General features: G+C 37.9%; 1 protein-coding gene across 2 annotated transcripts in view; it reads right to left on the minus strand.

Annotated features, from left to right (window-relative positions):
* LOC118800547 (NACHT, LRR and PYD domains-containing protein 3-like) overlaps positions 1-17,420 on the minus strand; it is a 28,291-nt gene extending 10,871 nt beyond the window's left edge. Inside the window, exons 1-4 of one of the 2 annotated variants that reach the window (XM_036560808.1) lie at positions 17,170-17,420; positions 10,373-11,044; positions 3,193-5,160; positions 1,480-1,653 (exon numbers count right to left, since the gene is read on the minus strand). In XM_036560808.1, the coding sequence (XP_036416701.1) occupies positions 1,480-1,653; positions 3,193-5,160; positions 10,373-11,016 (2,786 nt within the window). In that variant the 5' untranslated portion in view covers positions 11,017-11,044; positions 17,170-17,420. Of the gene's footprint in view, positions 1-1,479; positions 1,654-3,192; positions 5,161-10,372; positions 11,048-17,169 lie in introns of both variants that reach the window. The other variant, XM_036560807.1, reaches the window with a different exon arrangement.
* Between the last annotated feature and the right edge of the window lie 403 nt (positions 17,421-17,823).

Raw genomic sequence — 17,823 nt, forward strand, 5'->3', positions numbered from 1 at the left:
TACGTTGCAAACACGCAAACAAACGATAACCTTAATAAAGGCTTATATTGGCTGGATATTAATAAAGTCAATAAGACATTAAATGATAGATTTGATTAATAGATATGCATCGAGAAACCAGGAACATGACATTCAATTGATGAAATAGGTTTCTATAATTAGCAGAGCATTAGAGGGAACTAATTTCATGGCCACACAAGCCCTTCCGCCTCAACAAGGCCCCGATCCAGGAAGGGCTGGCATGCCTCTGCAATATTGCATGGACCTCGGGAACAGTACCCTTGGACTGGTAGACTGGGGTGGTGGTCCCTATTTTTAAGAAAGGGGACCGGAGGGTGTGTGCCAACTATCGGAGTATCACACTGCTCAGCCTCCCTGGGAAAGTCTATGCCAAGGTGATAGAAAGGAGACTTCGACCGATAGTTGAACCTCAGATTGAGGAGCAACAATGCGGATTCCGTCCCAGCCATGGAACAATGGATCAGCAGGTTGTCACGGCATAGCCGTGGTCAGTAGGGCATTATGTGTGGAGGCCGGAGGGTGGCGTCTCTGCTATTTGCAGACGATGTTGTTCTTTTGGCTGGATCACATGGATGCCTCCAGCTGAGTGTGAAGCGGTTGATATGCGGATCAGCACCTCCAAGTCTGAGTCCATGGTCTTAGCCAAGAAAGGGATGGTATGCCTTCTCCACGTAAGGGGCAAGGACTTGCCCCAGGTGGAGGAGTTTAAGTATCTTGGGGTCTTGATCACGAGTGATGGGAAGAGGGATTGTGAGATTGACTGCAGACTGGGTCAGGTGGCAGCAGTAATGCGGTCAATGTACCGGATTGTAGTGGTTAAGAGGGAGCTGAGCCATAAGGCTCTGTTTACCAGTCGGTCTACATACTGACCCTCACCTATGGTCATGAGCTATGGGTAATGACCGAAAGAATGAAGTTGCGAATACTGGATGCCTCCTGGTGGGGGTGTACCTGGCACGGCCTGGTACGTCCTAGGACGCGCTGAAGGGATTATATCTCCAGGTTGGCCTGGGAGCAGCTTGGTGGTGATGATAATTTAATTGGGAAATGAGCATCATCAAAAGGATAACAGTGTAGCTGTGGGTAAATTCTGATCTAGATTTAAATAAACCAAACTGAAAGAAGGATCCATAACACAGCATCAAGACTGAATCATGCAACAGAACTTGGTCCCCTTACTACCTGTCTGTAGACAAAATAAGAGCCACTAATCTGTGTGCTGGTGAGAGTCACAGCAGGGCCACAAGGGAAGTTACCCCAGAAGCACCTCAAAAACCCGACCTGAAAAAATGAATACAGTGAACCTCAGCTGGTTTGGGTCAGCCTCTCCGAAAGATGGCAAGTTTCGCAGATTTTTCTGCAGCTGAATGGTCATAACAGGCTGTGGCTTAATACAGGCTGAGCTGAGGCAAACTTCTCTGGGTAAGCTGCAGATGAATGAATTCAGAGAAATTTTACCTGAGTGTCTCCAGTTTACAGTGGGAACTTTTCAGTGCAGCAGCAAGCAGCTCCACTTTTATATCCTGCAGATCATTGTTACTAAGGACCAGAACTTTCAGGTGGCAGTCTGCTGTTTGTAGAGCAGTGCAGAGAGTTTTACAGGAGTCCAAAGTGAGATTACAACCAGCTAGACTGAAAGAAATAATAAACACAGAACATTTTACAATTAAAACAGTAGATACAAGATGAGGTGTCACAAAACAAATCGCCTTTATGTGAAAAGTTTCACTTTTTACTTTATATTTAATGAGAGATAAACCATTACAATAAGGATGTGGGCGGTCAAGTGGGCAAATGAAAAAAGGTGGGTGGGATCTCTGTGGATCTCACAATCAAGGTGCTATAATACAAATGAAAATTATTCTTTATGTTTCTTGGTTTCTGATATATATAGACAACATTATGCTTTTCCCCATATTTAAAATCTTTAAAATCTATTGACCAACATCTTTTAAGTTTTACGATCTAATTGGTGTAAAACAAAAACACATTTTTATCTTTTGTTTACGTTGCATAAAATAAAGACCGGTGTATTTATTTTTTATCAGATATGTTTGGCATTATTATTTTTTTAAATAAAAAAACATTGGAGCATAGACTTACAGCAAATTAATAATCGTAATATTTGGTGCATCAATGCAAATTCTTATCATGTTTTTCAATTTATTTACAGTAAAAGGACACAATTATCATTTTCATCAGGCCTTAATAAAGGCTAAATCATCAAATACACTTGTTTGTCAAATAGTGCAAACTAGGACTGTAGAGGGTTGCTGGTTGTGATAATGTTAACTTGTCTCAGACATTTAGAGGAAAGACTGAGTGAAATGTATATATACACATATATACACATACATACAAACATACATACACACACACACACACACACACACACACACATACACTAAATAATGTGTGTATATACATACACATACATATCAGGCATAACATTATGACCACCTCCTTTTTTCTACGCTACACTTATTGTCCATTTTATCAGCTCCACTTACTATATAGGTGCACTTTGTAGTTCTACAGTTACAGACTGTAGTCCATCTGTTTCTCTGCATACTTTGTTATCCCCCTTTACCCTGTTCTTCAGTGGTCAGGACCCCCATGGACCCTCACAGAGCAGGTACTATTTGGGTAGTGGATCATTCTCAGCACTGCAGTAACACTGATGTGGTGGTGGCATGTTAGTGTGTGTTGTGCTGGTACGAGTGGATCAGACACAGCAACACACACACACACATTCTACCTGAGGAAGTGCATTCTCCCTTGCTAATGCTGGGAAATGGAGTCTTGCCTAAAGACTAGTTTTGAATTGGATTAATCATTCGTGAGTTAAATAAACTCAGAAGCCTTACAAATAACACTGGTAGATCAACTGGAAGGGTGTCAAATTTAATGGATGTTTCATACTTTGTTTTATTTTTTCCAATATGTCAAAAGCAAGCAAATAATTGTGCAATAAACTCTGTAGAAATATATTGAAGTTTGCTCCTTACAGAACAGCAGATGGGCTGCAGCCTCTAACTGTACAACAACAATGAAGGACAAAAACAACAACAAAAAAAAAAAGAGTTTCTAATTAAGTAAAAAGGAAGTGTACTAACACTTTTCAACTATCAAAATTCAAATATAATTATATTAATGAAAGTATATGCTTACATAGCTTTTCTGCAGACAGTCACAGCTGGGATGAGTCTCCTATAGCCCTCCTCTGAGGTGTTGTATTTCTTCAGGTCCAGCTCATCCAGAACCTCCTCTGAGGTCAGAAGCATGCAGGCTATTGCTGAACACTGTCCAGGAGAGAGCTTCACCTCTGAGTGTTTCTCTGATTTTAGATACTCCTGAATCTCTCTGGAGAGAGATTGGTCATTCATTTCAGACAGACAGAGGAACAGATTGATGGAACTCTCAGTTGAGATTTGATACTGTTTATCATCTTCTTTGATTAATTTCTTGATGTACTCTGTGGGTTTTTTTGAGCTGCACTGTGTTGGTGTCAGTAGACCCTGTAGAAGTTTCTGACTGGACTCCAATGAGGTTCCCAACAGGAAACGAAGGAAAAGATCCAGGTGGCCATTTTCACACTTTAAAACTTTATCTATTGCTCCTTCTAGCAGTTCATTCAGTGGAACATTCTCAGACCACTCCCTGTACTGTGGTTTAAGTATCTGCAGTGTCTTCATGTTCTTGCTCTCATAGCAGTGAAACACATAAACAGCAGCCAGAAACTCCTGAAAGCTCAGATGAACAAAGCTGTAGACCTTCCTCTGGTAAAGCACACATTCCTCCCTAAAGATCTCAGTGAAAATCCCAGAATACACTGAGGCCTCAGTGACATCAATGCTGCTCTCTCTCAGGTCCTCTTCATAGAACATCACATTGCCCTTCATCAGCTGTTTGAAAGCCAGTTCAGCCAGTTTCAGAAGAATGTTTCTGTTGGACTCCAGCAGGTTCTTTGGGTCTCTCTCATCTTTCTCCTCATACTTCTCGTTCTTCATGTTGGTCTGAGTGATCAGGAAGTGTGAGTACATTTCAGTCAGAGTTTTAGGGATTTCTATATGATGCTGTTTCATGATTCTCTGAAGAACAGTGGCTGAGATCCAGCAGAAGACTGGAATGTGGCACATGATGTGGAGGCTCCTCACAGTCTTAATGTGGGAGATGATTCTCTTGGCTTGGTCTTCATCACTGATCCTCTTCCTGAAGTACTCCTCCTTCTGTGGGTCACTGAATCCCTGAATTTCTGTCACACGGTTGATGTACTGATGAGGGATATGATCGGCTGCCACTGGTCGGGAGGTTATCCAGATAAGAGCAGAGGGAAGCAGCTCTCCTTTGATGAGGTTTGTCATCAACACACCCACTGATGATGTCATGGTGATGTCAGATACTTTCTCACACTCTTCAAAGTTCAGTGGAATTCTGCTTTCATCCACACCATCAAATATAAACACAGCTTTGTGCTGATCATAAATCTTTGGGTGCAGATCTTTGAGCTCAGGATGGAAGTCACACAGAAGACCATGAAGACTGTATTGATCATCTTTAATCAGGTTCAGCTCCCGGAACGGAAGCACAAACATGAAATCTACATCCTGATTGGCTTTTCCTTCAGCCCAGTCCAGAATGAACTTCTGCACAGAGACAGTCTTGCCAATACCCGCAATGCCTTTAGTTAGTACAGTTTTGAGCTCTGGCACATTTGGTCTTTTATCTCTTTTATGTGTTTTTTTGAGTCTGACCTCTTCAGCCATTACAGCTCTAATGTGCTCTTGCATTTCACCTTTAGAAACTTGATGTAGATGTTTAAATATATCTGTGAAGTTGATTGGAGTACTTTCTAAGTATTTCCAGGGTGTTTTCTCCATCTGTAGAACCTCATGTTCTTCATTCACTCTTTTACTCTCTCTCTCTATGATGTATAGTTGTGTGTAAATCCTGTTCAGGAGGATTTTATTCTCTTCTGTTTTGATTCCCTCAAATAAGCTCTCGTACTTGTACTTCATGTTGGTTTTGTGTCTTTGTAAGACTCTGTTCAGGACATCATCCAGTGGTTTGTAAGAATCCTGCTGGAGTATTCCAGTTCCCTTCACCATTGTATGTTGTGCTGCTTCTGTGCATTTCTGCCTGATGTAGGAAAACAAATCAACACCAAAGTTGTGGCAACACAAATAATCATAATAACTGCAAGTGATCAATGAACTGTTTGTAAGGCACAAAAATGTATTGTAAAACATTTGAAACTAATTTGAATCAAATTAACCTTTATTACATCTTATATCGTGAAATACAGTGCAATTTTATATTCAGTTACTGCTGATTAGCCTGAAGATCTTGCTAGCCAAATATCACACTATATTCACATTATGATCACAGCATTCATGTTTTTAAAGTGTGTGTAGAGGCTAGGATTACACATATATTGAGTCACTGACATTAGTGTTGCAGTATTGCAAGCACACACAAGCAAATGATCCATTTGGAAGTCAGCTGTCTGTTTTTACCAAATTTGAAGGCAGCGTTGCATGTACCCCTCTCAACAAAGGCATCCCATAATACTGTTCACTGACCAAGAGTTTCATTTTTGCTTCAGTTTGATAAATATGGAGGAGAGAGCAATCGTTTCTGATGAATTTGCAAATGTGAGTTATTTCTGTCTTAACTGCATTGACTGACTTCTGTATTTGTGTAACATATTTTAACACATTTTAAATGTGTGTCTGGATTTGTGTCTGTAGATCACTACAAATGGTTCCTGTGATTATATTTAAGCAGTTTGCTTGTGTAATGCAACATGACATCCTGCTTTTATGACCAAAAAATTTAATTATTATTATTTTATATTATTATTTTATATTATTATTATTATTATTATTATCATCATCATCAGTAGTAGAAGTAGTGGATTGTCATGATAGACGACTTGCAAATAAGCACTGATCAAGATGCACTTAAATGAGTGCATATTTGAAGTACTTGGATGAAAAATACAGAAAATTTTTTACCTACATTTTTTGTATCAGGCCTTTTTGAAAAAGACCACCTGGCACTTGACTTGACTTGAGACAATTTGACTTTAGGAGCCTTTTGTTTTATATTTTATTTCAAATAAAGTCTAACTGGTCTTCCCATGATGGCTTAACTGGGCAGATCAGAATGTTATCATTTAATAATACAAACAGATGTATGTTGTTTGGTTTATATTTATTTGACAAAGTGATTCCGAATAGATTGTAGAGAAGAAGGATTAGGGAATAATCTACCATCAAAATTATAATGCAGAATTGGACTAATATTATACTATAATAATATTTCACAATATTTTCAGTCTATATATTATTTAATGTTTAGTTTTACAAAATGTGTTTCAAATAAAATATTCATTTATAGATAATGTATAATGAATGATAAGAAACCTTTAGTGCTTTCAGTGGTTTTTCTCTTCTTTCTTTTTATTTTTAAATTCTGAAAAATCTTGTCTCAATCTTGTTGTGGTCTAACTCCTGTTAGTTTTTTTTGTAGGAGTATACATATATAGAGAGACATTTAAAATAATAAAAATTTTAGCGTTCTGTTGAATTAAATAAACTTACATTTAACAGTAGAGTTGCACAGGACTTATTATGATTGCTTTGGTGTTTCTCTTAAGCGCCCGTGATGTTTTTACGAGTGCTGGTAAAGGAGAGCAATTAGTCCCGCATTCTCAGTGGATTAGTTTGATAATGCTGTTCATATTTTAATTCTGACTCGCTGTATCTTCTGATGTATGATGAATGAATCAGACTCATGGCAGACCCTCGGCCGCTAATGTGAGACTTTTGATGCAGATTCAAGGTTTTATTCAGACCGCAGAACTAATGTACAGACACAGTTAGCTGACTCGCTAACTAATCTGAGCTAAGTAGGTATGGTCTTCTGGTACAATGTCTGTTTTACCATGTTTCAGAATTATAAGCACATTTTAGTGCTTTACTTAACTTAAAGCCTCTGCTGATGTTCTGTTATGAGTGCATGCCAGCTAGCAAGTTCATTTAGCAAATATGAGCTAAACTAATAGGCAGTAAAAGTTTGTGCCTCATATATGAAACTGAAATATGTGTAATTAATGTACTAGCAGAACATATGATCAACATGTGATCATTCTCAGCTCTCAGACTTACTCCTTCAGTAGTAATGACAGATTTTGATTTGATTTTGTTTGGGTGTATTATTTTCAATGATATAGCTAATACCCAGGGATGTTTTCACATTTGGACTGCTCAGAAATAAAAAGGACTTAAACAACTTGTTTACTCTTACTTTTTCAAAGTTTCTTTATTAATATTTTTGTACTACAGTACATCTTTAATGTAGGGATTTTATGTCTGATGTAGTTCAATTTATAATACTGTTCATGATGATCATTAATTCCTAGTTCATTAATAGTGAGTTACCATGTGTTTCACTTTATAATACTGTTCCTGATCATCATTAACTCCTAGCTCATTAATAATGAGTTACCATGTGTTTCACATTATACTTTTCTTGATCATCATTAAGTCCAAGTTCATTGATAACGAGTTACCATTGTTTAATTTTATATTGCTCCTGATCATCATTAGCTCCTAATGAAGAACAGCAAACCTCATTCACTATCTATCAGACAGTAATTACATATTCAATTGGTAATATGTACAAACATGAATTTAAAAGCAGGACATACACACAGTCAGATAGTTCCGTAAGCCCTCTCTTTAACTGACCCTGCCCTCAAGAGGACTTCAAAGGAGAACTACTGTTCAGAAGAAACACTGAAACATTTGCTCCAGCAGAAAAGAATGGAGTTTTCTTTTCTAAAGATGAGAGGTAAGCAGACTGGTCTACTGAATACTGTAGTATTTTAGCAGTTTTCCCATTTCTAAGCTGATGTGCAAATTGGTTCCACTGCCAAATATGATGTACATTAGCCTTTTAAGGTTTCTGATCAAAATACACACGAGGGACACCAGTCAGTACAGTGTGGTGTGATGCCTCCACGCTTCCCTGAGGATACCTGTTTCTGTGAATAAAAATGGAAAATATAATTCATTATATTGTAGAGACTGCACACTGTGTAGTGTATTTCACTACTGTTAGAAATGTTGGAACACTACATCAGTTAGCAGTTCAGCAGGGACCTTATCAGACTCAGTTACTGAGCAATTAATGTTGAACTGATTAGTAATTTACGAGTATTTATTCTAAGAAACCATAGTTAATATATAATTCTCTATGAGACTCAGTAGTTATTGTTTAGTCAATAGTGAACTACCCTAATCATTAGTTCACTATCGCCTACTGAGTTGTTAACTAGTAGTCCTTGGTAGTTAAGAGTAGTTACTTAAGTGTTAATGCAACATTACTCATTTGTTCCTGCTTAGTTCCCGATTAGTTACTTATTAACTACAAAAGAGTATAGTAAAGTGTTACCCATGGAGGTTAAGACTGTACTATGTACAGTGGAAGCTATATGTCAACAGCATCCAGAAATGCTGTCGAGTTTTCTGGACTCAAGCTCATCTCAAATGGACTGATGCTCATTGGCAAAGTGTAGTGTGGTCTGAGGAGTCACCCTTTCAGATTGTTTGTGGATATAATGAATGTCAGACCAAACAAGAAAAGGACCATACAGATTGTTACCAGCATGAAGTTCAAAATCCAGCATCTATCATGGAAGGGGTCAGGTATTAGAGGATAATCTGCACATCTGTGAAAGCACTACTAATGCTGAACACTTTTTGGATTGCACAACTCAGGACAACAAAAGAATGGCAAAAAAAATACACTTTCAAAACTGGATCAGTTTATGTCTTCAAGCCCTAAATAATTAATAAGTGCTGTTAAAATGAAATGTGATGTAACAGTGGTAAACATGCTCCTGTCTCAGCTTTTTTAAGACATGTTGCAGGCATTACATTTAGAATGAACGTATATTTACAAATACAATGATATTCCTAAGATTTGGTTTTTGTACTGTTTACACATACTGTCCCAATATTTTTTGGAATCGGGGATGTATGTTAATTTCTTCATTTTGTCTGTTATTTTTAAACTACAAATTAATCTTAAAAAATAAATAAATAAAAAAAAACTTTCTGCAGGCACAGATTTTTCTTGATTGTCCTGTTTTGGACTGTTTCAAGCAACGCTTATCTTGCAACACCTTATGGAACAGAGAGCCTGAATAAAAACTAGATGAGCGATGAGCAATGTCTATTGGTTTGTTAGGCTTATGGTTAGATTTGAGGTTAACTGATTGGTTAGGCTGTGGAAGGTGCTCTTCCACACTATGCAGGAAATACCTTTAACTATGAATAAATTACTATTTTGAATGTCACAAGCTGTGTATTGAGCAATGCTAAAATCAGTTTTCTTGACTGGATTCATTATGTTGATATGCTTTTAGTACTTTTTCCTGTGATAAATGTGTAACTGCAGTAAGACCCAGCAGCACTACAGCTAACCGAGAGACAGTAGGAACCAGTGGCATGGTAGCTCTTATGGCCTAACGCTGTTTCACTGCTTCTTTATTAAGCTGACCTGTGGCTCACTTTAGTTCGTAACTCGTGGCATGTGCACAAGGCGAACATATGTTCCTCTGTCATGTGAGACTGGCCTGCCTGCTTGGAAGTGGAAATAAAGTCTGTCTCAGAAAGTTTGCAGTTGTCCAAACCAGTATCTCTGCTGTCGAGGCATCCAAAGCCTGAGAGCTAGTGGGAGGCCAGTAAAGGCTTCTTCTAAATTATAAAGTGTTTCATATTGCAATCTTTAATTTCCCTTGCTGATATGGTTAAAACCCATTGGTATATAGAGTGAGTGTTGTGTATGGTTTGAGGATTTATTTTTATATATGATATATATTTTTATATCTTCTCGTGAAGCTTATTTATTGGTTACTTGTCTGAGGTGTCACTTGAGGTGGAGTGTTATACCTTAAATCCAGTGGGTATCCGTTAATGCTTGGGAACGATTCAAGATTGTATTAGGTATATAAGCATGTTTTAGACTTAAGGACGAAACCTGATTACAGTTAAGCTCCAGCTTCTATTAAATTGTTTAATAAAGTGTTGTCCTGTTGCACATCTGCCATCTGACGTTCATTTATTTGAACAGGCCTTGTGGTGGAAAGAATAAATGGTGTTAGTGCATATACAAATGTAAGCGTACCACACAGCTAGGAACTGGATGTGCTGAACTGTCCTTTTCCATGGCTGAGAATTAAAGTCATGTAAAGAAGTGTGTCAACAAAAAGGTATGTGCTGAAGTTATTTAGCTGCTGCTTAATTACTAATCACGGTTACACTGACAGACAGTAACTCACTCTGGGTCACAGGACACAGCTCCACTGCTGAATAAAGGAAGCTGCTTCATGGACTGGTCACTCTTCATAGCCAGACAGCTGGGTTCTCCTCCTCCACTGCTGAATTCAGGATGCGCAAGCATGGACTGGTCACTCTTCATAGACACACAGCTGGGTTCTCCTCCTCCACTGCTGAATTCAGGATGCGCAAGCATGGACTGGTCACTCTTCATAGATACACAGCTGGGTTCTCCTCCTCCACTGCTGAATTCAGGATGCGCAAGCATGGACTGGTCACTCTTCATAGATACACAGCTGGGTTCTCCTCCTCCACTGCTGAATTCAGGATGCGCCAGCATGGACTGGTCACTCTTCATAGATACACAGCTGGGTTCTCCTCCTCCTCTACTGAATTCAGGATGCGCCAGCATGGACTGGTCACTCTTCATAGATACACAGCTGGGTTCTCCTCCTCCACTGCTGAATTCAGGATGCGCCAGCATGGACTGGTCACTCTTCATAGATACACAGCTGGGTTCTCCTCCTCCTCTACTGAATTCAGTATGTGCATGCATGGACTGGTCACTCTTCATAGATACACAGCTGGGTTCTCCTCCTCCTCTACTGAATTCAGTATGTGCATGCATGGACTGGTCACTCTTCATAGATACACAGCTGGGTTCTCCTCCTCCTCTGCTGAATGAATATATATATATATATATATTAAAACATGCATGGTGATCCTTTGCTCATTTAAACTGGACTGAGGGGAAGTGGAGAAGTGTCCCGTGGTCCGACAAATCAATATTTAAAATTCTCCTTGGAAATCATGGACACTGTGTCCTGTTTGTATATGGTTTCTTCTTTGCATAGTAGAGTTTTAACTTGCATCTGTGGATGCAGTGATTGACCGCGTTCACAGACAGCGGTTTTCAGAAGTGTCTGAGCCCATGCAGATTTCCTCTACAGAATTTCGTCTTTTTAATGCAGTGCCACCTGAGGGCCTGAAGGTCACAGCCAGCCAGTATTGGTTTTCAGTTTTGTCCCTTGCATACAGAGATTTCTCTGGAATCTCAATCTTTTAATAATATTTAGTGTAGATGATGAAATCATAAGTTCTTTTTAAGTTCATTTTATGCTGAGAACTGTTATTCTTGCATTATTTACTCATGTAGTTTTTCACACAGTGGTGAACCCCTCCTCATCTTTACTTCCGAAAGACTCAGCCTCTGTGAGATGCTCTTTTTATACCTAATCATGTTATTGATCTGTTGCCAATTAACCTAATTAGAGACGTCCCTTGGGTGTAACCAGTCTTTTGTTGCCCCTGTCCCAAATGGATGATATCATTTACCAAGAGACATCAAACTTTACAGGATTTACAGGCAGTTCAAAACCCAAACATTCAGATGAATCAAAGCAGAGAGTTAAATATGAGGATATACAGTCACCATTTCAGTTCATGAACATGACCTGCAAGCAGAATTAGGGCTGTATGCCAAGATGTAAATGGAAAGAAACCGTGAACCAGCTGATCTAAAACATGTTCCATCCGCATCATTGTTTAAACAAACATAATACGGATTTTTATTTCTGCACGTATATATTTGTGTATTATAGCAGTGGACAATGGTAATGGGAGGAAATGGTTGTTACATAACATTTTGTGATGCACTGTAATCAACATGTTTTGAATGTGCTAAATGGATAAAATTTTCTTATACCTGACTTATGTCTTTTTAATAAAAATTTGCTGCTGTCCTTTTTGACACTCTCTGGGAAAAGGGGTTCTGGGTTTGCTTGATGCCATCTACACTGCAAAAAATATTTTGGAGAGAAATCATCTTAAAATTAGTTGGTAAATGTGATATTTCTCATTCTGTGATTGGTGTAGGGATTTCAGTCTACTAAACTTATTTCTATATAGTTTTATTTCTCTAATCTTATTAAGTGAAATTATCTCTCTACACCTTCATGTCGTCTTGAAAGCCAATGCGTTTACATATATCTGCCTTAAAAGCCAGCAGCAGTTTAAAGTGTCACTCAGTGTCACTGCTGGACTGAGAATAGTCCACCAATCAAAAATATCTAGTCAACTGCCTCCTGTCGGCAGCGTCCTCTGACCACTGATAAAAACTCCAGCAGCACTGCTGTGTCTGATCCACTCGTACCAGCGCAACACACACTAACACACCACCACCTCATCAGTGTTACTTCAGTGCTGAGAATGATCCACCACCCAAATAGTACCTGCTCTGTGAGGGTCCATGGGGGTCCTGACCACTGGAGAACAGGGTAAAAGGGGGCTAACAAAGTATCAGAGAAACAGATGGACTACAGTCTGTAACTGTAGAACTACAAAGTGCACCTATATAGTAAGGTGGAGCTGATAAAATGGACAATGAGCGTAGAAACAAGGAGGTGGTCATAATGTTATGCCTAATCAGTGTGTGTGTACACACACACACACACACACACACACACTTGTAATCAGGATTGTATAAATAACTTATTGTTCAACAGCTGCATAACTAGCTTGTATTTGCCAGTTAGGTTGGCATTGAGTTCTGTTTAGCAAGCTAGCTAGCTTCAACAACAGAATGTCAGCTTTAGTTTTGTTCTCACAATTTACACAAGGAAACTGTGCTTTAGTTTCTGCTTACTACAGAGCTGCCAAAATTTTTGGTGAATTTTCTACCTTAGACATACAACATCTAGCAATTAAAGGCTAACTTATGAGTTGAGTAAGGTGTGTTTGAACAAGTATATTAATGTGGCGGCTCCGTTATTGTATACCAGACTATGCCACCCCTTGGTTTATACCTAGAGCAAAGGGGAGCTCTGACCGTAGTAACTTCACAAATACAGTTTCAGGGAAATACAAAAATACAATCTTTATTAAAGAAAGCTGAGGTCAGGCACTGACTGTCAGTTCGGTTTATAAAACAAAACAAAAATAAAAAAAATTAATAAATATAAAAAAACACATCCAGAACTAAAAAGAAAAATATTCACAGTACTACTGGGGCTACTTAAGCCTTGGCCCGTTGGGACACTAACAAAAGATTGTTCTCTCAATGAAACACGTGAATAGATTAAAAAAATAAATTAATTAATTACACACACAGCATTCCAGCAACACATGCTAATCACTCCAAGCACAATGCAAATTTCTACCATTCTAGTGAAAACAGCAATCCATCCCCAAACATTCATCAGTGCCAAACTCCTTTGACTAGATTTAACCCCATGTAGACCAAGATATAACTTAAGAAATAATAATAGTAATAAAAATAAAGAAGTTGCAACCCCTCTAGCCAGTGGCTCACAATACACTAAATATCGGTTTGCACACACAATATGGGCACAGGCTAGAGGGCAGCTTAGACAATAATATACTTTCTTTAAAAGTTAGAGCAGCATCTCAGTTAAAACTGAGAAAAAGGAATAATAAAAGTTGTAGGAGAACAGCAGCGGGCACAGGGTATACGCTGCAGTCAATCTAGTACAATACAGAGAGAAAGACACAGGGCATTTTTAACAGTCATCCCTCATAAAGCACAAACAGATAAACAAATTAGTGTACTTTTCCAAGTTCAAGAATAACTTGACAGCCTGGCTCAGGAACATGGACTGAAGTCTAACACAGATGTCTGCATTGCAAAACACCTATTAGCAGCAGTAATGCGAAGCAGCAATAATGCAACAGCTAGAAGTTGCACTCAAGTGCTCATTTAACAGCCATGTTACTGAGCCAAATGCCTGTAACAAAAGCAGAACATTCTGCACGGTACAAAATCAAAACATACCTGGGGCTCTAATAAGGCCAATGATGTAAACTGGACGCTACAGTTGGTGTTGGCCTTGCTCCAGGCTCGCCATGCTACTTGGCCAGGTACACAAACAGAACACCACATTACTGGCCATAGCTATTTTGTGTTAATACCATAGAACTGAGACAAGTTTTTCAGTCGGAAGAAAAATCATGCACTTCTAGACCACGCCTACACCCATGCACACACCGTTTTCCTCCAAAACGTTTCAGTTCATTTAAATACATATTTGAATTGTTCGTCAATAGCTCCATAAACATGTGTTATTTGTTATTTGCTCTAAATTATGGTTAGAAATACACACCACTTTAATTTAGAAAAAGGACTTTGAATTAACCTGTAACTAAAATGTACTAGCCAATAATTGTCCTAACAGTACTGAGCATACCTTACCTGTAAAAACTGATATTACCTGTTTACTGATATAGCTAGTTAGCTTGATGACAGAGGTTCAGTAAATGTCAGACATTAGCAGTCTTGAAGGTTCGATAGATCCTTAACCATCTAAAATATTAGTTTAAAAATGAGAATGTAGAAAAGAAAACGTCTTATTTAAGTGGATCAAGTCGCAAATCAAAACTTTTTTAAATCCATCAAAAACTCAGTGAGTCAGATTTAAGTTATTTTTTCCATTTTCAATTTCGACATTTTAGACATTGAACATTTAAAATACTGCTTAGATTTAAAATGCAGCATTCACTGCAATTAATACAGCTGAAATGCTTTTGAAGGTTAAAATACAAATATTAATATAAAGTAATTATTGCAGTACATTCAAAATTCAAAAGTTGTGTATGACTGCTGAAACCTAACTGCAGCATACAAAATTGTTTGTAGTGTTGGGTGTAATACAGCTGAAATATTATTGAAATTCAAAATATATAAAAATTAATAAAAAGTAGTCACAGCAACATATCCAAAATCCAAAGGCTGTGCATCATTGCTGACACCTCACTGCACCATACACAGCTGTTTTTAATGTTGTAAATAATGCAGCTGAAATATTATTGAAATTCAAAATAAATAAAAATTAATAAAAAGTAGTTACAGCAATATATCCAAAATCCAAAGGCTGTGCATCATTGGTGAGACCTTGGTGCACCATACACAGCTGTTTTTAATGTTGTAAATAATGCAGCTGAAACATTATTGAAATTCAAAATATATAAAAATAAAAAAAAAGTAGTTACAGCAATATATCCAAAATCCAAAGGCTGTGCATCATTGCTGACACCTCACTGCACCATACACAGCTGTTTTTAATGTTGTAAATAATGCAGCTGAAAAATGATGGAAATTCAAATAAAAAAATTAATAAAAAGTAGTAACAGCAATATATCCAAAATCCAAAGGCTGTGCATCATTGCTGACACCTCACTGCACCATACACAGCTGTTTTTAATGTTGTAAATAATGCAGCTGAAATATTATTGGAATTCAAAATATATAAAAATTAATAAAAAGTAGTCACAGCAATATATCCAAAATTTAAAGGCTGTGCATCATTGCTGACACTGCACTGCACCATACATAGTTGTTTTTAAATTTGTATATAATTTAGCTGAAATAGCTTTATACTTTATATTAATGTTTATGTATTTTGAATTTCAATAGCATTTCAACCACATTACATACATCACTAAAACCATTGTATATGGTTCAGCAAGATGTCAGCAATCATATACAAATATGATAAAATAACTGTGTATGGTGCAATGCGTTCGTATAATTTTTATCTATTTTGAATTTCAATAATATTTCTGCTAAATTATATACAACATTAAAAACAGCTGCGTATGGTGCAGTGAGATGTCAGGAATGATGCACAGCCTTTACATTCTGGATATATTGCTTTAACTTTTATCAATTTTGAATTTCAGTAGCATTTCAGCTGTATTACATCCAATTTCAGCAATCATACACAACTTTTGAATTTTGAATGTACTGCAATAATTACTTTATATAAATATTTGTATTTTAACCTTCAAAAGCATTTCAGCTGTATTAATTGCAGTGAATGCTGCATTTTGAATCTAAGCAGTATTTTAGCTACATTACATCCTCAAGTAAAATTCAAAGTTTGTGTGTCATTACTGAAACTTATCTGCACCAAACACTCCTGATTTAAATGCTCAATGTCTAAAATGTTATCGAAATTCAAAATGAAAAAAATGTAAAAGATTTAAAACTTAAATCTGACTCAGTGTTTGACGGATTTAAAAAACTTTTGATTTGCAATTTAATCCACTTAAATAAGACGTTTTCTTTTCTACACTCTCATTTTTAAACTAATATTTTAGATGGTTAAGGATCTATTGAACCTTCAAGACTGCTAATGTCTGTCGATTACTGAACCTCCATCATCAAGCTAACTAGCTATATCAGTATACAGGTAATATCAGTTTTTACAGGTAAGGTATGTTCAGTACTGTTAGGACAAGTATTGGCAAGTACATTTTAGTTACAGGTTAATTCAAAGTCCTTTTTCTAAATTAAAGTGGTGTGTATTTCTAACCATAATTTACAGTAAATAACAATTAATCAGACGTGTATAGACACAGTGTTTATGGAGCTATTGACGTTTTATTGTCTGACGGTGTCTATTGTTAGCACGAACAATTCAAATATGTATTTAAATGCACTGAAACGCTTTGGAGGAAAACAGAGGCGTGTGCATGGATGTAGGCGTGGTCTAGAAGTGCATGATTTTTCTTCCGACTGAAAAACTTGTCTCAGTTCTATGGTATTAACATAAAAAGAGCGGTACGTTAAATGCCACCCAAACTGCAAAAGAACAGGTGCGCATCACTCTCTGTGGTCGGACTGTCATGAATATGAAGTCTTTGCTGACTACCGTAGTCCGATCAAATGTTATTAGCGCCGAAAGGACGAATATCGAAAATAAAACCAACTTTACCGTGGTACCACAGTAATCAGGACACAGCAGCATACCTTATTGCATACTAAATGAATTAAAACACGCACCGTTGCTGCCGTCGCCATTCGCATCAGCTTAGCTCCAAGTGGCTAAAGCAAACAGGACACAAGCCTCAGCTGCGCCCGTCCACCAGCGCCTCGACACCAGCCAAGAAACCCACTTTAAACCGCTCAATACCAGCACTACAGCAGGAGCACAGTAGGTAACATACAACTCAACACATCTTTACGTAGTAGAGACTGAACCCGCGGCTCCAACAACAAGGAATGCTGACACCAACACGCCCGCCCACTTAGCCTAGCAGCCATGAACCAAACTGCTACCAGGACCCCAAGGTGTTTGTATATATGCCTGCCCCTAGGACCCAGGTGGCTCTGTTCACGCCTGCTCCCATCCTAATTACTGACGTAGCACAGAAAAAACAAACAAACAAACAGAAGGTGTTCTGCTACACAGGCTACATTAACGAACTTTGCTAGACTTTAGCTCTTCAATATCAGAGCTGGGTAATCCTGCTCTACAGTATACAGTTACACAACTTCTAACATATGCAAAATCCCTTGTTGCTGATTAGTAACATGTATAGGTGTGAGAAAAACCTCCAAAGCTGCCAAGAAAAGAGGGGATGCCCCTCGGGCTGAGACAAGACTGATAAACTTAAAAATTGATTCCTTCTTATAGAGATATCTTATGCCTGAAAG

Source organism: Colossoma macropomum, unplaced genomic scaffold (assembly GCF_904425465.1).
Source record: "Colossoma macropomum unplaced genomic scaffold, Colossoma_macropomum, whole genome shotgun sequence".
NCBI lineage: Eukaryota > Metazoa > Chordata > Actinopteri > Characiformes > Serrasalmidae > Colossoma > Colossoma macropomum.